The sequence below is a fragment of the Carassius gibelio genome, chromosome B24 (assembly GCF_023724105.1).
Source record: "Carassius gibelio isolate Cgi1373 ecotype wild population from Czech Republic chromosome B24, carGib1.2-hapl.c, whole genome shotgun sequence".
Taxonomy (NCBI): Eukaryota; Metazoa; Chordata; class Actinopteri; order Cypriniformes; family Cyprinidae; genus Carassius; species Carassius gibelio.
The window spans coordinates 9,718,078-9,745,601 of NC_068419.1; the positions used below are offsets into that span (position 1 = coordinate 9,718,078).

The following is a 27,524-nucleotide window of genomic DNA, read 5'->3' on the forward strand; positions in this document are numbered from 1 at the left end:
CAGCCAGTCTTTAATGATAAAAATCCACTCACTCATTGTTTTATATTTCCAATAAACCATTAAGTCTCTCCACATGAGCTATTCCAGACTATGATGACATAGTTGCTGAAACTCCCGCCCATTTGTGACGCTCTCTGCCCTATTAGCATATATACAGCCCTGAGTGAGAAGCTGCGGTCCACCATTACTGTTCTCTTGCTGTAGCTGCTGGAAATGCAATGTCAGCACCAAAGAGCCATTAAAAGTGTCTTGTGTTGGGATGCACCAACAAACATAGGAGTCTCCATAGACTGCTGAGGACACGGTGCTTACTTTTCATTTTAGAAGGAAATGTCCCTGAAAAAAAAATGGAAAAGTCATATACTTTGCCCAAAGATTTTACACCGGACTCGACTGCCTCAGAGACAAGGGTCAGTTTAGTGCTGGAGTTGTACAATGATTGCTGCTGGGATAGATGGGATAGATACCAACACTTTGTGCGCAGATGTTCAGACTCCAGAAAAAGTAAGCATCAAGCATCATATTTTGTTTCCCAAAAGAGATCCTTGGCTCTCTGTAAGGCTAATGTTCTGCCTTCATGTGCTACCAGAATGATCGTGAATAGGAATGTGGTAGTTAAAATTTTGTTTGGAAGCAATGTGTGAGGTCACATGGTCTCTGCACTCTTTTGAGAAGGGACCTGGGTTGCCAGGTTTTCGCAACAAAACCCTCCTGCGGACATGAAAAACAACCTGCGGGAACAGTGTTAAAGTAGACCAATTCCACAGGAAAACTACGGACTTGGCAAGAAGGACTGGAAGAGAGGCGGGTGCACCAGCTCATTCTCATTTAAGGGGACATACAGTTAAACAGAGCGTTGAGGCTCATACCATAAAAGTAGCAATTTCAACAAGCTATAAAAAATTATCTGCGGGGTATTTTGAGATTAAACTTTGCATACACACTCTGGGGACATCAGAGAACAATTTAAAATATTGTATCAATGTATTCTATTGCACCTTTAACAATGAACACAGTTCATAGAATTCCCTATCGTAATTATGAAGTGAATTAAGACACCGTTTGAACACCAAAAAATCCATTCGAAGGGTCTTTAGTAAATTTTTAAAGAATGAGGGCATATATTGTAACATATTGGTAATTGGTTGATAGTCCAGATTTTATTAAAAAAAAAATTGTGTGTGAATTTTTATTTTTATTTTCATACTGTGCGTTATAATGTTGTCATGCCTAAATTCACTTGAAGCTTTAAAAAGATTTTAGCTTATTTGGACGAAATAGTACAGAATTATAGTACTGCCTACTTGTCGGTTATTCGCCATAGCATGAAATTAGATATCGACATATCAATATTATCCAGAATTAGTGTCCCTGCCTGTGAATCTGTTTACTATGTACTGTAGCCCTGTTCAGATGTTATAGGATGTCATAACTATTTAGGTATGTGACTCGAAACTCTTTACTAAACCATATGACACTTTGTAATCCCAACTCGCAGTGAGGAAAATGAATGAGTGAGATACTGCCCGCTATTCTGGTTTCTCACTATCAGAAGCCTGCAATCATCTGTTGACTTAATTTATGTCCATCTTGTCACATTAAACAATAATCATTCCCATGATACTTCAAGAAGATAAATTTCCCTGTGCAATCCTGAGTGAGTCTAATCTATTGCCGGCTCCTTTAGCACTGCCTGTAAAGGTTAAGTGAGTTTCTTTCAGAAGCACAGTGTATTTTTTTCCCCTGGCAAGGGAAAGGTTGTTTGCCAAGTGTAGTTTGTTTATGTATGTGTTGGGGTAAATTGGCTATTCTTAGTCTCACTGAAGAGCAGACGTGACAGACAGAGGCCCTGCTTTTGAACTGACTTAATTGGGCCATTCATCACAGAATGCTGATGAGGTCTGCCTGTCTCTTTTTCTCATGTAGCCATCTTTCTCAGTCTTTCATTCTTTCATTTTTGCATCTTTTCTTTCTCTCTTTCTGTAAACAGAAGTGTAATTATTGGACCACGTGACCCAAATTTGCCTACTTTGAGGATACTAGACCCTGACCTAGGACTTTTAGACTAACTTTTTGCACTGGTTGCACTGGTGCGCCTAACTTTTTTTCTTTTTTCCGACCGTAAAAGTAACACCGCAGTTTAACAAGTTCACTTTTTAAAAAATGTGAACCCACATTTAGTCAGTAACAGGCCAGTTTCCTGATTTCTGACATGAAGTTGACTGACAAGGGCAGCCCTTCAGTACTGAATGTGTGACTGAACACCAGGTTAGACGACCTCAGACTTCTCATTCTGCTCTGAAACGGTCACCTGAGAGAGATGGAAGGGTTCAATCAGCCATCAGATCACATGACCTATTGTTCGTTCCGTGGGGGGATACAGCTGCTTTCCCCCGGGGGCTGGAATAGGATACTCTCTACTTGAGCTGACCTGTGCAAACGAAACCATAGCTGTCTAGAATCACAAGAGGGACTGCACAAAAACAATATATTTGTGAGATGTCAAGTACATAGAATGATTGTGAGCCGTTGTAGTAAGTTGTATGTGGATATCAGTGTTTTATTCACTGTATCAGTCTTTTAAATGTTTTTAAATCTCTTTATGTTCAATGAGGCTGCATTTATTTGACTGAAAATACAGTAAAAAAAAAAAAAGTTACATTGTAACATTTGATTAACATTTGAAATAATAACTTACAATGCAAAGCTATATTTTCAGCATAGTGCTGGGCGGTATACCGGTTAAATGCTATATTAAAGTAGGCCTATTCATTTATTTCTTCTTAACAGTTTTACTGACCCCAGAATGATAATATAATATAATATAATATAATATAATATAATATAATATAATATAATATAATATAATATAATATATGCATTTTGAGCCATTTAAAAATTATAATTATTTTCATATTATGGCTGGTAACAGATGCAGATGACAGATATTCTATTATTTTGTATAAATAAATAAAAAAAGAAACATTAAAAACTGAAGTAACATTTATTTTCCTTTTGAAATTACATGTTCTTAAGTTTAATAATGTTTCTAAAGGTTAACTTTGAGTTTTAAAAGACAACAATGGTAATCTAAATGCAAAAACGAGAGGAACATACATTGACAATTAAATCAAATAAAAAAAACTAAGAAAAAAACTACAATACCAGTACAGTAAATCATGAATCCCTAATGAAGAGCATTCCCTTGTTCCCTTGAAACTTTCCTGACCATCTTCTCCAGCTCATCTGTAAGGATGATGGAGAGATCAGATGGAAGAGAGGAGCTTATTAGGCAAGAGGGTGACGGCGCACTTGGTATGCATGAGAACGGTGAGAGTAACCTTTTATCAATCAGCTTTCATCACTGACCAGCCCTATTGAGGGAACACAAAGCAGGCGGTCAGTTTTATTTTCCCGCTTGTTCCTGCAGCAACTAAACCTCTGAAAGCCCTGCTTTTATGAAACTTAGATTGGCTTAGTTAGACGCAATACCATCTCTCATTTACTCTGACTGCAGCCCGACAGGTCATTAAGCTGTATGCTGTGAAATAGTGTCCATTCAATAAATAATGAATATCTGGTAGTGCTAAAAGGGCTGGAGAAGTTTTGGCTGCCGAAACGCTCTGGCATCCCTCTCTCTGATAATACACATGGGGTCTCCATTGTGTTTAAACATATCCCGACATAGCGCTTTAGATAAATAGTTCTGTCTCTCTCAGGAATGCCGACTTCCAGGCTAGTATTGATGTGGAACAGAGAGTGAAAGTTCTCAGGCTTTTCGGCGCGCCGAGGGATGGATGAGGAGTGAGGCATTTAACGTTTCACCCCAAAGGCACTCCAAATTCTCACCCGGTCTTTGAGGTGTCGGGCACAAACAGTCCTGCAAAAAGGGGCAGACGGGAGAGCATTTGGACGGACACTCGCTTTGACAGTCTGGCTGGTGGGCGGGACATTCGGCGCTGAAATGTTGCATAAATAATGCCAGAGGGGGGCGCTGGGTCCTCTGTTGCCATGGAGACCTTTGTGGCTGACTGAGCCGGTGTTGTGTGCGAGATGGCTGGCAGACCGGCCGCACCTGTACTGAGTTGAGGAATTTCTCTAATGGGAAGAGCTAAGAGGGGATGGTCGAAGGGGGGGCTTTACACTGATCTCTGCGACCGGTTGCTCTGTGTGTGGTGTGAGACAAGGTACGGCTGTTTTTTCCCGATCTGCACGGGGAAAGGAAGGAAGAAAATGTTTCTGATTTAAAGGGTGAGTTGAAAGTTTCTTGCAACTTTAACTGGATTGTATGTATGCTTTGCTAATACAGTGAAATTTGGTTAAGATGTCCATGCAATTTGTTATTTTCTTTATCTATTGGACATCTGTTGTGTTTCTCATTGGGTATGGCATATTACAGCAAAACAGCCCCATTCATTGGCATTATTTCTTATTGATTAGCTCTCCAGCTTTATTTATACTAGTTTTAGTTGGTAGATTTCAGTCAGACTTAGTCATCAGTTTTCTTTTTTTTCTTTTTTTTATTATGCATTTAAAGGATTTCCTTGCATTTTCTTTTTTACTCTGATCAACAGGTGTTGCTGGTTTTCTTTTTCTTTTTTTGTTTTAAGTGGTTTGCGCCTTTAATTCACCTTGTTCGATAGTGTTATTGCTCAGGAATATCTACTTTAATCTGCCTTGGAAGATCTTTAAGCTGCCTTGGAAGATAATGCAGTATGTATCAATATTTTTCAGTGTTATTTTAAATATTTAGTGTACTTTTAATATTTGGGAATTAAATAGATTTAATGGTAATGCTTTCTTAAAGCCTTTATGTAAAATGCATTATAAAGGGTTTTTAGAGGGTATCCTGCATTATAATTAATCATAATGTGCATTGTAATACATTATATCTTGTCATATATAATTATAACCGGATTTATAATGCAATGTAGGATGAATTGATTGTAACAATGAATTGACAAGTGTGCATTACAAGGCATTATTAATGCATAAAAACTACTTTTATAATGCAGTATACGTAAAGGCTTTTTTTTTTTTTTTCTAACAATTTAATTTAATTAAATATATAAATATATGTAAACACTTTTTTGTAGCACTTTATTTAACAGTTCTGTTCCCCATGTACATACTATGCATTACATTATAGTAATTACAATAACTATGTAATAACTAGGTACTAAACCTGAACCTGAACCTACCCCTAAACCTAACCCTACCCCATGTAGTTACCTTGTATTACCAGAACTTTCTTAGATAAATACACTGTAAGTACACATACTGTAAAATAAAGTGCAACCCACTTTTTAACCATATAATTTCATAAAAAATGTGTTGCACAGGACTGTACACTGTAAGAAAAAAGCTTGAAAAAACAGATATTGTCCTGGCAGAAAATTCTCCTTAAGATGTCAGTAAAATTGTAGTTTTTCCATAAGATATACAGACATTTCAGTAAACCCTAAAACATAACATAACCCAACGCAATGTTCCATTCCCAGGTAAAACGCCTATGAAAAATCGATACAAAAATTCCTTCATATTATCAAACATATTAATAAATTAAGTAATCATACAAACTTGAATTTTTTTTTCAAGACATTTGCTGGGGGATTTGCTTGCAAAACTCTATCTCTCTCAAGACCTTTGTGTTCTCTCAGAAAACTTCAGAGAGAGAGAGAGTGAAGAAGTTGTGCAAGTGTTAGCAATGTTTCTCAAGGTAATGCTAAAACATTTTTTTACAAGAAAAATAAAAAACCACAGAATTATTAGCTTCCTCTCATTGCATTCTCATCTTTTTTCACCATGTCCCCTTAGGTGCTTTGTATATGTGTGAATATTTGAAGCAGTTTGAACTGATTTAAGCTAATGAGCAAACTTACCACCTGAACTGTTTCTGAATTTTAAATAAGTCATAAGAAAAAAATTTTGGGGGGCGTTTACATACCCGCATGTAATGAGACAGGAGGAAATGCAAAACCAAAACTAGACAATCACAATCTTAAAAAAAAACATAGCTGCCAAGTGTTGCGCATTACAATCATACCAATATTCTCAATTTTGCTTTATCTCCGACAAAATATGCTGTTATTATTCAATATATTGCTCTGACTTTATTAAATGGAGAGCACAGCCATGCAAAGGCATCTTTCTTTAGATTTAATTACTTAGGATCTATCTCTCTGTGGGCGGGATGCATTCCACAGTCCATATCCTCTTTTAATGTGTCAGTGTCCTAACTGCACAAAGGAAAAATCTCATGGGAGAAGTGTGAACGGTGTGAGAAAGAGAGAGTCGAGAGAGCGAGACAGAGAAGAAAGCAGTTTAATTTGTTGCACTTTTGTGGTTTGCAGGCCGAGAGCTGGTTGTTTGTGATTTAGGTGTGGATGAAGAGGGGTGTTATAGAATTAAAAATAGGAAAAAAATTGATAAATTGTTGTTCTGGTGTCTGGAAATAAGGTCTGGCAGGACACACCATCATCTGATTCAGTCCACAAATGGCTTTCAGAGCTGGATCAATAAACTCCTCAATTGTACGACCCCCGTATGCATGTGATTACGGATCAAGCCACCATCGATCCTCCTGCCAAGCTGTAATTAAAACAGGTACCTGTGACAAGAACTTCTGCTGTGGAGCGTCTAATTGTTTTCTGAGTTCCTATTTTATCCTCCGTTCCCTGTTCTGGACCGTTTCTGTGCAGGAATAAAACGATTTGCGGTCTCACGCAGGTCTTTTGTCCTTCTCTGAGTGCACTTGAGGAATTGGAAGTTCTCTGATGGCTTCTTGTTGGAGGAAGTGCTCTTTTCTGATGCCGGGCTTCATGCTCTAATCTTAGCTGCCTGGAGGGGGCAGCTTGGGGCCAGCTGTCTAAGTGATTATATGTGCCGTCCGGTTATGGAATGGGCCTTTATTGGTGCTGATGGTGCACTTTCTGTCCCAGCTGGGGTGTTAGTGGTGATTATCATCTCTCAGGGCCGGCCGGAGGTCTGCCTGTTTGATTTATAGCTGGCATGCATGCTGCTCCACAAATTCTACAGAAGTTTCTCTATGGGACTAGAGTTTAACCTAATTTAAAATAAGTTTAACTCAATTTAATTACAGGAGAGAACAAAATCTGCCCTCTATAGGACATTCTAAAATTACATATTGAATGTAGTTAGTGGTTCTTGCTTTAGGTTTATAGGATTAGGGATTTGAACAAAACTCAAACTCTTAAGTACTAGTATGTTGCCTCAAATCATACAGAAGTTATATTACTTTTCTAAATGATCAGATCTACAAATATACCTGCATTGAAGGAGGAACCTGAGCTTTATGTAAAGACCAAAATGGAGTGAGGTTACTTACAATATGCAAAAAAAAGGTGGAGTTACTTACAATATGCAAAAAAAAAAAAAAAGAAACCTTGATTCTGATTCACAAGCTCTTGGTTCGATTAGATTCTGATCTCGATTTGATTTGATATAAATTCATTTGAATCGATTCAATCACTATGACAGGTACAGTACATGGTGTTTTTAAAGAAAATAAATCTCTCTCAACTGAAGCTGTAAAGTGAATGGGAAACCCTGTCAGTTTGTACATTACTAAAATATTAAATGTTAATATGAACAATATTGTATAATAATCAAAAACCTTTTTTAGGCATGAGGCAGACTTTACATTTGTTTCTACGCAACTTTATTACTGATATATAAACTTTTATACTGTAGCTTTAATAAAAAACTTGTTTTCATGATTTATTCATAAAATATAAAGCAGGTTAAAATAACAGGTTAAGTAAAAAAAAAAACATAAGTCTCAAGCTTCTCAAGTTTTTTTTTTTACACCTGATTTAACTGAAGAAAATAAAACACCAGAATTTACATGAGAAATGTTTGGGACTTCAGAAGAGCTTTGATTTCGGAAAGACAGGCACAGAGGGATTCTACACCATTTTTATGCTTCAGGGGCAAATAAAGTTAAGTATTGTCTGCATAGCAGTGATAGTACAAGTCATGCTTTTCAAAAATAGAGGCTAAAGGAAGCATATATAAAGATAACAATAAAGGGGCCAAAATAGAGCCTTGGGGGGCACCGCAAGTCAGGGGGACCTTCCCAGAAAAAAATATTGTCCAACATTGATTGAAAAGCGTTTGTTTTTAACATACTACTGAAACCAACTAAATGCAGTTCCTCTGATGCCCACAACTTGTTCTAGCTCAGCAAGCAAGACCTGGTCAGCTGTATCAAATACCGCAATTAAATCTAACAGTACCAGTACAACAGAGTCAGTGGCCATTAAATCTTATTGCCATTCAAAAATTTCTGCAGCAGGTGAAAAACTAATTTCTAAATAAATATTAGAGATGGGCCTAAAATTAGATAAAACTGTTGGATCCATATTTGGACTTTTTAAAAGAGGTTTAACAATTGCATTGTTCAAACAGTCAGGTAAAATTCTTGATTCCTGGTCACTTGTTAATAAAAACTAGAAAAACAGGGCCAACCACATCAAAAACTTCTTTAAAAAGACAAGGAGATTAAACAGCACATGGAGACCCAGAATAATATCTTTGTATAGAGTATATTTAGCATAGTAAAATATTTTATTTCAACATGCCTTTTAATGTTCATTCATGTTTATTTCAGTTGAGGAGATTACAATGATCTGTCACTGCACATTAAAGAATCTGAGACTGTTTCTTATTAAAAGTAACAAAGAACAAACATAATGTGATTATTGGATGGCAAGCATGCTACAAATAATGTCAAGTGAGGATTTGTTCATGCATGAACAAACTAAAAATAGCCTGAAAGACTAGTCTAGGGATTTAAGAATCAATATCAAGATTTTTTTAATAAAGATAAATCTATATTATTCATCTAGCCCAACCAGTTTAATGCAAAAACAGTAACACATTAGAAGCAACTTTAGGAAATGCATAGCGACAAGGTAGAACAATGAAGGCACATTAAGAAACACATAAGGACACTTAGCATCACGATGGCAACTTTTGCACTTTAAATACCACTTATATTTTCCTCAGAAAGTGGACAACATTAGTTCAGCTTACTGTCAGCTGTGTACAGTTTTAATGAGAATGTTGTAGTAATCTTCACGTTTGTAGTATAAGTGACGCAGAGTAATGGCACTTAAGGAAATGTGTTAATTGACCATCTCTCTTTCTCTTTCTCAGGAACTGCAGTTTGAAAGATTAACTCGAGAGCTGGAGGCGGAGCGTCAGATAGTGGCTACTCAGCTGGAGCGATGCAAACTGGGATCTGAGACAGGTGGCAGCATGAGCAGTATCAGGTAATGCAAATGTACTATGTGGGAGTGTGCAGGGGCTATCTAATGCTTCAACAAGTCTCTGTAATGAGACCGTGCTGCCTGAAGGATGTCATTGTATGGTTAAGATGACAATATTCTTGACTTCTTTTTGCAGGGGTCAGAGTGGCGTTCATGCAATTTCAGTTCATATTGTGATTTATACATACAGCACCGTGAGTTTGTATGTGTAGGAGAGAGTGTACAGTACATGTGTGCATGGGTCTACATGTTGGTGGATTTCCATTTGCGGATCTAAATGATAATGTTTTTGCATACATGTGCACATGTGATTCTGTCACATAAGGGCACCCGGGTTCAACTAGTTTAACTGTTTCTTCTCATGCCTTGGAGAACCTCATAGACATTTACTGCATCACAGAGACACACCTGAGCCTGGATTCACACACATTACATGGATTTTGTTGTTTTTATTAAAAAAAAATATTAAAGACTTAACATTTATCTATTTATTTATTTATTTAAAATTGTATAATCAGTATAGAATAAATAATAGTAATAATAATATTAATAATAATAATTAACATCAACATCATTATTATTTTTGTTATATTTAATTGTATATAAATATTAATTTATAATTTATTTTATTTAAAATTTATGTTGTTTTATTTAAATCTGAAATATTTTTATTATGAATTACTATTTTATTATTACTTTTTTTTATTATAATCAGTATAGAATAAATACAAATATTAAAAATCATCATCATTGTTATATTTAATGTTATAAGATTATTATTTTAAATGTATTTTTTGTAAGTTATTTAAACCAGTATTATTTTATGAAAATATTATTCTAAATGTATTTAATAATTTTTATTTAAATCAGTATTATTTTAATTATAATTACTATTTTATTATTACTATTTTATTTTAATCAGTGTAGAAAAAAGAATAATAATAGTAATACTGATCTTCAGCATCATTTTTGTTATATTTAGTGTTATAATATGTTATTATTTCTATTATTTCTAATTGGTTTTATTTATTTAATTGTTTTATATTTTATATATTTTATTTTTGTTGTTTAATCTGTATCAATCAGTATTATTTTATCATAATAAAATAATAATACTAAGAATAATATCAAGTATCTAAATTATAGATAAATAGTGTGCATTTGTGAATGAGATACTTTGTTTTTATCTCCTTTCTTTAAAAAAAAATACATGCATAAAATATATTTATAATTATTCTAAGTGTTCTTTTAAGTGAGTGTCACATTAGCGTCCCCAGCATTCAATAGCAAATTAACATAATTTAGCTTTAGTTGACATTCCTTACACATATTAATTATGTGCATCTTTTGGCAGCTTGACCTTCCAGGAGTCTGGTATTGGATGTGAGAGTTTTTTGGTTCTAGAGAAAGAGAAACATTGGATGTTTTTCCATCTGAGCTCTTTTCTTTTTCGTGACCCTCTCATTTTCACAGCAGTCACAGCAACACTCCTAAACGGCTGTATGAAGACTTTTGACTTTTAAGAATTTTGCTTCAGTGCGACAATGTGTTCATGTACCTGTGTAAAACTAAAAGAAGGTTGTCCTTCAGTTTTACTTGCCATTTTTACTCCCTATTCACAGATGTATTTTATGAAAGGAATCGGTCTTTAACCGGTTTGAAGAAAAGAAATGAAGTCCTGCTGAGCTCAGAGCCTCAAGGTTACCACTGAGAGCTTGTGCAGGAAGGAAGCCATAATGTTACTGCTACATAATATTGATTTAGCCTTTTAATTTGCAATAAGTGAACCATTCCACAATAGCTATCTGATTCAGACTTTCATTCAGCTGATGGTTCATGAGGCCCTCTGTGAAAAACACTTATTCAGACCTGCTCTCTCATGGTGTTGCTCAGTTTGTGGTTCAGGTTATGATTGACTTGTCCACAACGAATGCAGTACTTAATCAGTAACGCTTTCTCAAGTCCTTCTTGGACATTGCTGTGAGAGGAAACTGTAATTGTGAAATGTGAATTTGGATGGAATGTAAATCTGTTTTCAAAAATACAATACAGCTTCAGTATGTATACAAGTAGGGCTGTGCAATAAATCGCATTTGATTGTCATGCGCATCTTGTCAGTAAAGCTAGTTGCATGATTATTAGTAAATCTCCATCACCTGCTGCCAGATTGAGCGGCTTTCACTACACAGCGAATTTATATAGGGGCATCTCAATAAATTAGAATGTCGTGGAAAAAATAATTTATTTCAGCAATTCAACTCAAATTATGAAATTATCAATTCTGAAACTCATGTATTAAAAAATAAATTTAATGCACACAGAATTAAATAGTTTAAGTCTTTGTTTATTTTTATTTTGATGATTTTGGCTCACATTTAACACAAACCCACCAATTCACTATCTCAACAAATTAGAATATGGTGAGAAGCCAATCAGCTTATCAACTCAAAACACCTGCAAAGGTTTCCTGAAGCTTAAAAATGGTCTCTTAGTTTGGTTCACTAGGCTACAAAATCATGGGGAAAACACAATCATTGGATGGAGGGTAAGCCACAAACATTCATTGCCAAAGAAGGTGGATGTTCACAGAGTGCTGTATCTTAGCATGTTAACAGAAAGTTGAGTGAAGGGAAAAAGTGTGTAAGAAAAAGATGCACAACCAACCGAGAGAACAGGAGCCTTATGAGGATTGTCAAGCAAAATCGATTCAAGAATATTTGTGAACTTTACAAGGAATGGACTGAGGCTGGGGTCAAGGCATCAAGAGCCACCACACAAAAGGAGAAGAAGAACTGGACTGTAGCCCAGTGGTCCAAAGTCCTCTTTTCAGCTGAGACTAAGTTTTGTATTTCAATTGGAAACCAAGGTCCTAGAGTCTGGAGGAAGAGTGGAGAAGCTCATAGCCCAAGTTGCTTAAAGTCCAGTGTTAAGTTTCCACAGTCTGTGATGATTCGGGGGCAATGTCATCTGCTGGTGTTGGTCCATTGTGTTTTCTGAAAACCAGTCACTTCACCCGTTTACCAAGAAATTTTGGAGCACCTCATGCTTCCTTCTGCTGACCAGCTTTTTGAAGATGTTGATTTCATTTTCCAGCAGGATTTGGCACCTGCCCACACTGCCAAAAGCACCAAAAGTTGGTTAAATGACCATGGTGTTGGTGTGCATGACTGGCCAGCAAACTCACCAGACCTGAATCCCAGAGAGAATCTACGGGGTATTGTCAAGAGGAAAATGAGAAACAAGAGACCAAAAAATGAGGATGAGCTGAAGGCCACTGTCAAAGAAGTCTGGGCTTCCAGACCACCTCAGCAGTGCCACAAACTGATCACCTCCATGCCAAGCTGAACTGAGTCAGTAATTAAAGCAAAAGGAGCCCCTACCAAGTATTGAGTACATGTAGAGTAAATTAACATACTTTCCAGAAGGCCAACAATTTACTAAAACATTTTTTTTTGTCTTAAGTATTCTAATTTGTTGAGAATTGGTGGGTTTTTGTTAAATGTGAGCCAAAATCATCACAATTAAAAGAACCAAAGACTTAAACTTCTTCAGTCTGTGTGCATTAAATTTATTTAGTACACAAGTTTCACAATTTGAGTTGAATTACTGAAATAAATGAACTTTTCCATGACATTTTAATATATTTTGATATACCTGTGTGTGTGTGTGTGTGTGTGTGTGTGTGTGTGTGTGTGTGTGTGTGTGTGTGTGTGTGTGTGTGTGTGTGGTGTGTGTGTGGGTGTATATGTGTATGTGTGTGTGCAATACAAAAATCTTTACAGTTGCATGAATACATCTCATTATTTTAGTTATTTATTTTGTGAGGTTCACCCAATTATCAATGTTCATAACTATTAGTAATCACTGTTAGTAACAATAATGAAAAAGATGCATAAAGACTATATTGGATTGTATTTTATTTAGTATCATATTTTATGTAGTATGCATTATACTGTTTAATGCATATTCACACTTTTGCTACAGTTATTTCTAAAACCATAACAGACAATATGTTTCATACATTCCGTATATAAACAGAAAGTGTTATTGTTCTGTCTTCCGTCTCTTAGTTGTGTGTGTATATGATGTGTGTGTTTCTACCATCTGTTGCATATTGTCAGGTTTGATACTTGAGCCAGACAGACACAGAGGCAGTGTCTGCTAGCAATGACTTATCAGTCTGACAGTTTGGAAGCCAGAACAGACTGGAGATGCTGCTACTACAGTAGACCAGCCTTGATTGTCAAATGAGTCTCCTGGGAATTCTGGGTAGAATTGATATAGAGACTCTCGGCTCACTGGGCCTCACTGCGGGGAAGATACACGGTTGCATAGACAAATCAGAGAAAAAAAGAGGTTTACTGTACAAGTTGTGGAAGTCTGAAGCCTGGGTAGTTTCTGGATGGACTTTAATACGGTTATTTTGTGAGCGTGAAATAAGCTGAAATGTGTCACAAACTTTTCACAGAGCGTAAAAATGACATTTTCGACTGTAAACAATGATGCACATGTCTTGTATAATCGGAAACCTCATGGCCAAGAAACTATTTGCACCCAATGCACATTTATTTATTTTTTTTCTTGTGTTTTCCGATGTTTTCAGTAGCGGCATACAGAGTTGAGTAAACACTGAGCGTGATTCATGTGTGTTAATGTGTTCCTGCTGTAAATCCAGTCACTCTCTGGCACCAGATGAGTCTGGTTCATGGCTGTCTGGAACATGTCCTACCCAATAACGTGATTACACACAAACACATACCCACTCACTTTTCCTTTATCTGTAGTGTTATGTTTTTTTCTATTTTAGTTTGGTTGGAACTCTCCTGAAGCAAAACATATTTCTAAGTTGATATGTTTTTTAACAGGGTCACAGATAAATTTGACTAAACGTTTAGCACTAGTCTATCATGACTCTCTCATCTCTCTCAGGTTGGATGGTAAAATATTCTGAGTGAATATCCTTCAGTCTTTATTCTGTCAGGAGACATCGCTTCCATTTGACAGTCAGTCTCCTGATGCTGAGCGTTTGGAAATAACTTTGAGAGATAGCAGACATCAGAAAGTGAGATAGACCTGCTTCTCTCAATCAACTGCTGTTTCCCATCAGCTTTCCATTTGGGCGTTTTCTACAGTGGCTGTCTTTAAAAAGAGTTAGCTTACTACCTAGAGAGCATTTTTGGAAATCAGCACACCTTATTAAGACAGCTTCTTATTTTAAACAACTTTAAACTATATTTTTAGCTGACATGGGCTTATTTAAGCATATAATTTATAGGCATCCTAGGCATGCTCTAGATACATTTTTGTAGGACTAGCCAACACTCATGACCAGTGTTTGGAATAACGGCGTTTAAAAGAACGGCGTTAGGTAACAACGTTATTTTTTCAGTAACGGGGTAATCTAACTAATTACTTTTCCCGTCGTTACAACGCCGTTAGCGTTACTGAACGTTAAATGCGGTGCGTTACTATGCATTGATTTAATAATAACTATGCAATCCTAACACACCCCTGGCTCACACAGCGAGTGAGAGTCGTGTTTCATGGTAGCCAATCAGAGCCAGTGTTTTTACACACATGCCGGCACACGCGCCAACGGCGCTAAACACACACACACACACAACAGCTACACAGAGATTCGCAGCAGCAGCAGAAATGGCGAGTCAGGAGCAAGGAGAAAAGTTGGCATTTTCAAGGTGGAGATATAAGCACTACTTCAAATTCATTGTGGTCAAAGGCAAGAACATGCATGTAATGTGTACATGTAATGTGTGACACGGATCTACAAAGCTAGTGGCCAAAAACACTTTTCTTACAAAGACAATACTTGAAATGCAGGATAAAACTGCACGTCTGTTGACGTGCAATAAATATCGAAAGTTATGTACGAACACCTGTCTGTTCTACTCATTCAACTGACTTGTGAAAACTGCAAAAAAAAAAAAATTCTCTTGACATATAGCATTTTTTTTTTTTTTTACAGTAACGCAAATAGTTACTTTCCCTGGTAACGAGTTACTTTTATTACAGAGTAATTCAGTTACTAACGCAGTTACTTTTTGGAACAAGTAGTGAGTAACTATAACTAATTACATTTTTAAAGTAACGTTCCCAATAGTGCTTATGACACACAAATGCTGTCTAGGTAGGTAGTTCGAAATTTTGAGAAATTAAAAAATTTGCCCTGGGACTTAAAGATGTTTTTATTCAAAATGGGGCATCAGTATTGGAATATGAGTGATTTGTAGTGCACAGATGGCAGTATGAAGAAGATATGTGCATCCTCAATATTAATATTAAATGTTGCATGTGTGTGTGTTGATGCAGTGGCTCTGTCTCTCTAGCCCCCTTTCTTTTCTTTCTCTTCGTCCATCTTTTTCTCTCAGTGCCTGGGGAACAGCAGGCAGTGTTTAGTGAAAGGTCATCGCTGAATAACATGTCTGACTATGTGTTCTCTATGTTGCTGATTTCCCCTCTCAGCTCTCTGTGCACTTCCATTTTTCACCCAAAATTCCTCTCACTCACTGCATATTAAAGTTGGCTGGAGGCTTTCAGCCAAATTTAAAATCTGTGTGCTTTAAGGTACAGAGATCTGTTAAACCCTGCTTCCACCTCAAAGTAAAAATTTCAACTCGCAATTGTGAAAGAGTCACAATTTTGGAGGGAAAAAACGTCACTATTTTTAAATTGTGAGATTTAATGTCACAAATACATGAAATTAAGTAATGGTTTGGTGAAATTCAGAAAAATTGTGCTGTGAAGACAGTTGTGAGATTTGAAATAATTTAGCATTACAGTGCATCTCTTGTTTGATAATGGATCCTCTGCAGTGAATGGGTGCCATCAGAAGGAGAGTTCAAACAGCTAAAAAAATTCTAATGCTCTCTTATTAAACAATCATAATGCATATTTCTCATATATTTCCTAACAGAAATAACATTTCTATTCTCACACTTGCATCGTTTGACACGAAGGTATCAACATGAGCATGCAGAAAGACAGAAGAAGCTTTTAGAACAGAATAAAAAAATAAGTAATTTTCACGTAAGCTCATTCTGACGGCACCCATTCACTGCAGAGTAAAGTGCAATCTAAAGTGCATTGGTAAACAATTGATTCAATGCAAAATTTCTCAGAATCTGTTCTGATTAATAAATTAATCTACATTTTGGATGGCCTAAGGGTACATATTTTTGAATACATTTTCAACAGATTTTAATTTTTGAGTGAACAATTCCTTATAGTTCTCCTAATAACTAAAACAATTAAATATGGTACAACAGAATGAATTAGTACAACACGGCCACAAATTGACTAAAACATAGGAACAAATTCATAATATGTGGCACACAATATTTTTTATCAGGCTTTTCCTTTTTTACTTTCTTTATACTGATCACCTTGGTCTGTGTACATTTGCAGAGACCTCCATCAATATGAAGACAACAAGCTTAATTTCTCAATGTGCAAACACTTTATTTTTGCAAACTCACACCAGAAAGCTTTTATATTTATAAAAGCACTGTTACCTTTGCATTAATGAAGCTCTTCTTAAATGTACTCCTCCGCTGCAGAGCATAATTTAACCTCTTGTTTGTTTGTGTTTGTGCATGGTTAGATTCATTCAGCATCCTTTCCGCTGAACATCTGCTGTCCCAGTGTGTGTGTGTGCGGGTGGGCCATTTCAGGTCTCTCTTCTCTAAACGGCTGCTGTAACCTACAGAGAGGACATTAAGGAAAGCTCTTTTCACACTATTTCTGCCAGTTCCTTTCTATTTTATGCTATATTTTTAGAGCTGAGATTTCCGTAGCTCTCGGGCTGAAGGCAATGTGTTATTATTCAAATTGGATAATGGGTTGCCAGTCAGTGCTCCAGCACAATAATGTACCATGGTGAATTGCTTCGCCTGAAAGCATGACTGTCCATTTTGCCTCAGCTGAAGTTCTGCACGTATCTCTTAAACAGGAAAGGTTGTGCATAAAGTGTAAGCTGGTGGAAGTCATTATCCTAAAGACCATGTGACTACAAACAGGAGTAAATTGGAGGGGGAAAAAATTGAATTATTGGGAGATTTTCTTGAATGTTATTTTGTAGAAACTGAAGTATCATTTTCGGATCAAAGGAGGTCAGGATAACCTTAAGTTAGTACCTCTGTGCAATTTTTACTATTAGAACAAGAATCAGTGGTGGGAATGAATTGAAATTTAGGAGTTTGAGTAAATTCTTCATTGTTGCGATATTGTAAGTATTTTTGTTTCTTTTGTATTTAAATTAATATTTACATGCTGCTGTCTGCGGTCCATTTATATTTTAATTTTTTAAACACTTTACATTAATTTCTCCCACTGCAATGATACCAATAACAAAATGTTGATTGATTGAAAACTAGTCAAGTCACATCACCTAAAATATTCACATTTTCCTGTACTGTATGTGATTATAAAAAGTGGCCAATCAGTACAGTTTATCATTTATTATTATTATTATTATTATTATTATTAATACTTTTATTCAGCAAGGATATATTAAATTAATTCAGAAGTGGCAATAAAGATATTTATAATGTTTCCAGAGATTACGGTTTCAAATAAATGGTGTCCTATTGAACTTTATGATTTCTAAAAGTTTTCACAGAAATATTAGGCAGCACAATTAATAAATATTTCTTGAGAACCAAATAAGATTATTTGAATGATTTCTGAAGGATCACATGACACTGAAGATTGGAGTTATGATGCTGAAAATTCAGTTTGGCAACAAGAAAATAAAATGTTCTATATTAAAATTGAAAATAAATTATTTTAAATTGAAAAAAAATGTTTTGCTATTCATATTTTTATATTTTAAATAATAACTTATAACTTAACTACAAATGTTACATAATACAATTTTTACAGTAATTTTGATCAAATAAGTGCAGTGTGATGCACACAACAGCTCTAAATACACTAATAAAATAATACATTAAATACATAAAACTATTTCTGCTTTATTTAGACTTTTATTATTATTTATTGTCAAATTTATCCATTTTCATTGAAAATGTTCAGGGGTTTAGGTGGCTACTACTGGACACGATTAGATTCCATTACTTGGGCCGAACAAACAAGTACTGACAAGTAGACAAGGCCAACATTAATAAGCAGGTTACTGGAAAATTTGCACTAATGGATGAAGTGGAGTCAACTCGACCTCTAAATGAATGCTTTATTGTGTTTAAAACAATCATTTACATGTAATGAGTGGAAAAGGGGGAAAAGAAGCTAATAGATGGTTTGGTGTAAAGCATTTAGAGGAAGTGTAAAGTGTTTTGGTAGCTGGCTGGTGTAATGAATGACTTTCATTAGCTTGCAGTGGCCTGTGAAACACTCAACATTGAAAGTCTCTTTCTTTCTTTAGGGGATCTCTGGCCGTTTTGGTTGGAGAGTGTGTTGGTGCGTGTATGGTGCATGCAAGCTCTCGCTGAACCATGAGGTCAGTGACGGGGCACATGTCAGCATTTGTAAAAGCCTTCAGTGGTCAGCAGCTTCTCTGTGCACATGGGCCTCGCAGCTAATGAGAAGGACCCAATGGTGTGTCATCTAATCTCCTGTGTGTCCTCCCAAGCAACCCATCACACACACTCAACTGCTGTTTGCCACACACAGCCTAACGCTAACTGGACCTATTAGGCACATTGGGCTGCTTGAAACGATTCTTCATTGGGGGATGAACTGCTGCTCAGTTTGAAAGAAACTGGTTTGAATTTTGTGGCTGGAGTTGATAGTTATCTGGGGAAGAAGTGGCTTCACTTTGTGTGTGTGCAACATATTTCCGTGCAAATTCGTATTAGAACCCGACCGATATATCGTGTGAAGTCCGCTGCTTCAAATTATCCACCCGTCACCCACCCGCACCTATATTTGATCGTGACATTAAAATGATTACATTAAAGCCTGTGGTATGTCCACCGGAGCAGATCGCGGCCATTCAGTTAATGCTGGTGAGAATTAACTGCTGCTTAAGAACCTTACGCTACAAAATCCACTAGAATTCTACTGTATTTAGTCGTGCTGCGCAGCTCGCATCCTGCGTAGAATAGAACACATTATAATTAGTGATGCTGTCTACACTGAATGCAATAAACCGAAGACTATAGAATACCCAAGACATGTCACTCTCAGTTTTGAATGGGCTGCTCAATCGCAGGAAGCCCCGCCTTCTGAATGAAAGAGCCAATCGCTAATCGGTAAAGTCAGCGCGGTCACTGCAGCTGCCGTTATATATATGGAGGTTTGTTTCTGTAAGGGGATTTAAAAAATAAAATGTGTGATTGCAATCTTTATCTACATTCTAACTTCTTTCTCACAATTCTGAGATTGCATCTTATAGTTTAGAATTTTATTCCCAAAAAACGCAGCTTCGTCTATGTCTACTTTTCCCACACACTGATGTAGATATGTGAGGGTGAGTCAAAAAGACCTGAGGGATGGTGAGAGATTGACAAGAGATTGAGTAACAAAAGAAGGCTTGTTAAAGAATAAAGTATAGTTGATCGAAGGAAATGAAGCGAGGCTGCAGCGGCCTCTGGCTGCTACTGGACTTTCCATTCACACTGATACTGTGACATTTGCTGGCTGCTTTGGTTGTGTTCTCTAAAGAGAATGATAGCCTCTGTCCGCCTGCCGGAGCAGCGGTCAAACACATTTACAAACTCTGCTTACCTTCAAACGCCGTTCAAACAAGAAGATGACTGGTGAGTTTAATGATTTTTATTCACACGGGCTCAAGCAAAGGGAGATGTGGCTGCATGACTGCACTCATACAGAATTGAGCAAACACACATAATTCCCGTATGCTGAGGCGTGAGTGAGTGGAATTGACCTTCTGAATCCATTTAGTATCGTATCACTGGAGGTCATCATATTTCAATAGATTTTTATTCAATTAATTAAAATAATTTTAAACATAATTGATATGCAGTTTATGACACGTTTTATTATATATATTATTAATTATATTAATTGAAAGCCTTAATAAATATAAGTTGTGATTAATGTTAATTTTACTATCAGTGAAACTATATTTTAGTTTTTGTTCATTTGTTTGTTAATTTGTTAATATTTGAATATATTTTATACTTACATTTATTTTAGGGCTGTCAGTCGATTACATTTTTTATTTAATTAATTACAGTATACTGTGATTAATCTCATTAAATCGCAAACTAAATTTGGCTGTGAAAATACGCACAATAGATAATTTAAAGCTATTATAATGTTAAATGTTTATTCTACAACCGCCTAACAGTAAGTATGGAACCAGATGATAATTTGAGAAATATCTCAGTATTTTTTTGGTTATGCAATGAAAGCCATTGGTCAAGTCAAGTAATTTTTATTTTTAAAGCACATTTTACAACAACATTGTTGCACCAAAGTGCTATACATTTAAAACAAGGTAGATAACACAAGTTACAACAAGACAACAACTCTTATGAAAATTCTAAAAATAAAAATGAAATACTTATTTGCCATGGAACACATGCAATATCTTTATATAATTTTACAGAAAACACTTTGAAGGTACATAAAAAGCTGCTGTTTGTGACAAATATAATTATTTATGTTGTTTCACACATGATGAACCACCTCAATACAAGCCGCTTTTTTGAGTGTGTGTTCTAAACACTGTCTTTGATGAGTGGATAACTCAAAACTGCAAACTAGCAAACTGCTTTAAATTATAAAAAATATCTGGTCTATCACAATATAAAATAGAATCCACAATCTCTAGCTTCATATCATTTCATTTATGTCCATTCTTTATTGGTATACTGATTAGGACATCTGACCTGTCTCCATCATCTGTATCTCTCGTCTTCCAGCATCCTGTCTGTTTGTTTTGATGCATTACCAGTGCAAATCCGCGAGCCGTACGCTGCTACACGACCTTCGGTATGTCTACAAACGAATATATGTTCATCCACACAGCACTGTAATAATCCATGTGTATTTACTGTACTAACAGTTTACTGATATATCGATATTGTTAGGGGAGCTTTCACGCTTCAAAATAAAGATTCAAATATATAAAAGTAACTGACACGCATATAGCCTCACCAGATGCGCGTTCTGTCCTCTCCACGGCGATGGTGGTCATCCATAGCTTGTAGTATGATTATTATACATTGAAAATCACCGCGACATGTCTCCTCAATATCCCATTGGACACCTCTGCCCCGGCAGAACTAGAAATGATCACTCACTGCCCACTCCCCCCCCCCCCCCCCACACACTTTTGAAAAATATTTTAAATACACATTCTTATGAAAAATGATTCGCAATCGTTAGACGGAAATTTTTGTGGGGGAAAAATATATTTCTTAGCTTAATTTTACTACTTTATTAATCATAAAACCCCAATTAATGGTATTATCTGTGAAGGAAACACATTCTAAGCTTTCAAATGAACCCAAATTTGGGCTGATACCATATAAGGAAGGCTTTGCAAATGAAACACAAACATTTTGCATGCTATTTTTGGACCCGTGATATTGAGAGAGCGATTGCGTGTGAATAATTGTTGTAGTACTTGTTTAAATCATGCTTTCAGCTGAAAATATCTGTATCTAGAAGGAACAAATTCCTTGAGAATTCTAACTTCCCGCTCATATTGCCCTCATCATAGCTTCACATACTTTCTGATTTGAGTAATCCTTCTCTATCAAGCTAGCTAAATATGTTTAACGTGAATTTTTGCTAAATATGCAGTTATTTTATGGTTCTTTGGCATGAATTGTACTCATGATTGAGCGGTGGTGGAGCTCCTCACTACACTCAAAATCACACCGCTCTGCTCCCACTCCGCTCGTTAAACTGACAGCCCTAATTTATTTTTGAAAATATAAATTATATATAATTTTTATATTTGTATGTTTTAAAGATTTAGTGATTTAATTTTGTTTCTGTTATTTTATTAATATTGTTTTTTAATGCCTCCGTTTCTTTTTGTTTATTTTAGTAAATTAACTTAATCTGAAATGTTATATTAGTTTAAGTTTGTTTTATTTCAAGTAATGTTTTTTTTATTCTTGTTTTTGTTTTAGTTAATGAAGAAAATATTGTGTTATGACTTAACAAGGTCATATCAAGAGGATTTTTTTAAATATCATAAATTATTTAAAATTAGACAGTCTTTTATAATCATTTTTTTTATTACACAATATTATAATAATAGTATTTTTTATTATTTTTTAATGATATTGTTCATTTAAAATATATATTTTTTTTATTTGAAATGCTTACTTTCAATTATTATTATTATTATTATATATTTTTGTATATTAATATAATTAATATATTCATTTCTTTTTAAATGATGAAATAGTTTTTGGTACAAACACCTTGACTAACTTCACAAATGAACCTCATGGGGAAAGTTAAATGCTAAAAATTCATGATATGACCCCTCTACATGCTTTTAGTTTGTTCAGAAGGGCATTAACAGCCCACTGGCCTGTAGCTGCTCCTGCTGTGATAGCCGGTGCGTGGCTGTTTATGACAGTAATATTCACACTGTGCTGTAGAACATGTTCATCAAACTTTGCCAAAAATGAAACTCCACTTTTCTGTCTGTCATGCTTTTGACAATAAATGTGGCCATTATATAATTAGCTGCTGGTATTTTAGGGTTCAGCACACTTGAGTGAGGGACAGACAGCCTTTCCTAGCAGACTTTATTCCATGGGCTATTACTGGGGTGATTATGGGACCAATTTGAAAACTGCAGACCCCTTTCATAGAATGTTGTTTAATGGTCTGAAAGAGGCTAAAAGTCCTCTTTTCTCCACAGTAATGTAGCCGAACGGCCTCTTTGACTCTCTCTCATTAGTAACTCTTCTTTTCTGGGGTCTGCTGATCGCTTCTCGCTGATGTGAAGAAGATCATCATTCACCCATGTTTCTACTCAGTGATTCATCACACAGGGAAAAAGGGCACAAGACCACCCATCTGTTTCTTTCTTTTTCCCTCATTGCTTCTACTTTGCCTGGGTAACCTCAAGTTGGGTGATAGAGTGAAATATCCAGGCTAAATGTTCAGCCACATGCCATTTTTCACAGACAGGGATGGGGAAACAACCTTGTTTACTGTTACATGTTTGTTTTTCACACTGCATGTTTGTCAAATAATTGGTATTAGTTTAATAAGGCTGATATTGGGTGCCGATAATCAGACCTTAATTTTCAGTTCATTCCTTTTTTAAAAGCATTTATTCATATAACTATTATAAATTTAAGTGAGTTTACATTTTATCTTGGTTATTATGATTTTCTCTTATATTTTGACCCCCATCAAAAATTACATAAATAAATAAAGACTTGCAAAACAAAATAAATATAATCATAGCACAAAAATAATTATGGGCTAGTGGCCAAACTTGTGCATCCCTTTAGTTAGTGGTTAAATATCTGGGCTGGTAACCAAAGATTTTTGATTCACACCCCAGAAGGGATGATGTATGAATTGGACTGAAACTGGAATCGTATGTCACTAGTCAGCCCTTGAGGAAGGCACTTAAAGACCCCATAAAGTGGTTAAATGTAAATATTCCAGTGTTGAAATAAACAAAGAAAGATATTTATTATTATTTTACATTTATATAGTCTCCTGTTCAAAAGTTTGGGGTCAGTAAGATTTTTTTAAAGGGGGCATAACATACACAGTTTCATTCAGTCTCATTTTAATCTCGAGTACCTATATAGTAGTACTGCATCATTCATCTCTCCAAAAAGTCTTTAGTTTGATCATATTTATAAAAGGAAGATACAGCTTTACTATTCTCTCTGAAAACAGCCGAGCTCCTGGAGGTGGGTTGTGGGCAGAGCTAAAGAGTGACAAGAACTTGCCCGAATGCCAACGAAACAGACATTTGATGCTGTTTCACTTACCGTCTGCAGTTTCGAATCATAACCGGTATATCTTTATAGCTGGGACCACTCCATCTTTCACTGTCAAATTCTGTGGAAATCCAGCATCGAGCTGGGCCTTATTTATAAAATGTTCATCGTCAAACATACATTTGGACACTGAGTCAAGGACACATACCGAGTTTGTAATGATACACAAATGTATTCATAAAATATAGCATTTTATCACAAAATTCAAGTCTTGTGTATTTAAGGCCAAATTATTTAAGATAAAATGTTCAAACCATCTTACTTTACTAGTACATCTTACTTTATTATTGCATTTTTATTCAGACTTGTTCGGATATATTTTTAAGTAACCAGTCATGCAGTGTTGTAAAAAGCACCTGAAAGCCATACTCAAGAAAAAGTACAGATATCTTAACAGAAAATGACTTTGGTAGAAATTTAAATAACCATTTAGAATATTTATTTGAGTAAAAGTCTTAAAGTATGTGACATTTATTGTACTTAAGTAAATCTTAAACGTACTTAAGTATTGAAAGTAAAAGTACACGTAAATGCAAAAAAGGAAAAGAAGCAAATAAATAAATCTATATAAAATTAATACACAGCTTGAGTAGCAATATTTTTTCAGTTTTATGTCTTTTTATCCATTTTGTATTTTTGGATAAGAATAAGAAGCATGTCATCTGTACTTAATGTCTTTCATTCCAACATAAGAAAACATTTCTGAAATCTGCATCTGAAAAAACATGTAGGTGTATTTACACAGTTTATGTATATCAGAGGAGACATGGACGCATTTAACCTGCAGTCACAGATGAATAAATAATGTTTTGTTTTTAACATAAACTGATATTTGAAATAATTGAAAACATGAACAAAGTAGTTGAAATTTGAAATTAAAACGGCCAGTAGGTGGCAACAAGTGACTGTTAATGAGTGAGTCATTGAGATTCAACCGATTCGTTCAAAAAGCTGATTCATTCAATAAGTTAACACTGTCCATTGCTTAGAGATGCAAAGCAGTGCTGTGATCTTTGTTTGGAACTATTTTCATTGGCAAAATTGAGCAAAAATGTAAGTCACTTATTGCTTTACTGAATTTGTATAAAATTATTATTAAGTGTTCATGCTGATATTTGCGGAAAAATGGTAATATAAATAAACCATATTAAATTATATTACAAAAAGCATGCAACGCAACAAATTTTTGGAATATTCACAAATTGCCATGACCTGAAAAGGAGAAGAATTTAGTTTTTAGCCTTTACGGTTCAAACATTATTATCATAAATGTGAGTGCAGCTTTGGACAGTTGGTGGCGCTAGGAGATTTGAGTTAGAGACTGCATATTTGCTGTGGTTACGATTCAGGATATCCTCTATCTATGTGACACATTTCAGAACTTTTCACTGGCACCTAATAAGTTTCCCTGCAGTTTATTTCCTATGGATCTCCATCTCTGAAGTTTGTTGGCATGTGATAAAACTGATGCAGGTCTTCATTCATTGCTGTCGTTGAATCCGAAGTTCCAGTCCCTGAAATCCAGGTTTCAGGTCATATTTCAAGTTTGCTGTCAGCAGTATTGATAGAGTCTTAACAGAAACATGAGTCTTCTCCTGCTGTGCAGAAACTTGTGTAATCTCCAGCAGTCCTCCTCTGCCAAAGATCATGCAAGCTGAGAAATGTGATTACAGTTTTTGGTTAGGGGCCAGAGGGGAAAGCAGACAGTGTAAGACGAAAAATGTGTGTTTGTGTGTGAATTCCGACAGTACGGTCAAGCTTTCTTCTGCTAGGGCGGATGTCTCAGTGGGGTTCGCATGCAGTAGTGACCCTCTTGCCCTGCCCACCTACCCATGGCCACTTCCTCCCCAGAGCAAGCTGTGAAATGCTCAATCTCATTAGAAATGCAAATGCAAACTTATCTAGTCCAAACAGTAGATAGTGGTTGAGTCCAGATAAGGCTAGTCCTGCTGCCAAAAAGAAAGAGACAATTTCCATAAATCTGGGCACTCGTGCGTGTTTGTCTGAAGATGGAAAGACACCAGGCTGATTCGAGAGGTTTTCTCTTTCGCCTGGTTCGTTATGTTGTAAAAGACCCCCTATACCTGCTTGCTGCCCCATTTCCAAATCCTGTGGATTGTTGTAGAATTTGCTATTATATTGCCTGGCAGATGGGTGAGAAAAAAATCACATTGACTTACACTGAATGAATCAATCAAGCCTTACTGTATCCAGGGTGCAATCCAAGAAGCGATTGAACGGTTGTGCAGAAATCTCTTATGAGGTGTGTAAAATTCCTGCAAGTAGAGAATGGGCGCCATTAAGAGTTAAAATGTGAATATTTTATCACTGAACAACTTCTGCTTTGGAAGGTTCTTGATGTGGTCTCAGGCATTTTTACGAGAATAAATATGTGTATGAGAAATGCCTTTTCAGACTGATTCGACTTATGGTTTTCATAAAAAATAGAAGATAGATAGAAGATCTATCTATCTTTCAATCTATCTATCTAATGCTACCAATATGCTAATTCATGCTTATCCATGCTAACAGTATCCTATATCATAATAGCAACATGCAACATTTTTTTATGTTTTAATGCGAGGTGCATTATTCCATGATAACAGCTGTGATTTTATACGACTTTAGTAGCTACATGCAATTTTTTTTTTCCTTTTTATGATCAGTGTTCACCAACATTAAAGTAGAATAGCTTTGGCCAGTTACTGATGTTGGATTAGTCATGATATTAGGGCTGTGCAAACCATCAAATGATTTTAATGTGCATCTCATCAGTAAAGTCTCTTCTGGGATTAGTAGGAAATCTCCAGCATGTGCTTTCAGATGAAGCGCCATTTAATACACAGAGGTGTAGTTCATTGACAAGCTACGTAATATTGCATTCATAATCCCAGGCGATTCATTGCCGATTATTATTCTTTTAAGATATATTTTTGGACCTTTTAATGCCTTTGACAACATAGTATAGATCAGATGTCGCCATGAGCGCAGATGCACTGTTTGTTGTCACCAAGCGGCAACCTCCCTCTTTCTCTCGTGAAGCCCATATAGAAGTGATTTAAACTTTGCAATTCATCAACTGGCCGCAAAAGGGAGTCAATCCCATAGAATCCCCATGTTAAAATTACCAACTTTACAGCAGAAAAATAACATGTTTACAGCCTGGTTAAAAAATAATATTTTGGTCTATGAAGATAATTTTGCCCTTCATGACAACTGTGTGAATTTTTTTATAAATCATCCGTTTAAATTATATTACGCCTTAAAGTTCTCCATAATTAAGGGCGTGGCC

General features: G+C 35.7%; 1 protein-coding gene across 2 annotated transcripts in view; it reads left to right on the forward strand.

Moving 5' to 3' along the window:
* Positions 1-27,524, forward strand: part of LOC128013669 (catenin delta-2-like) — a 275,599-nt gene that overhangs the window by 77,469 nt on the left and 170,606 nt on the right. For both annotated transcript variants that reach the window (XM_052596797.1, XM_052596796.1), the window contains exon 3: positions 9,181-9,296. In XM_052596797.1, coding sequence (XP_052452757.1) covers positions 9,181-9,296 — 116 coding nt within the window. The remainder of the gene's footprint in view (positions 1-9,180; positions 9,297-27,524) is intronic.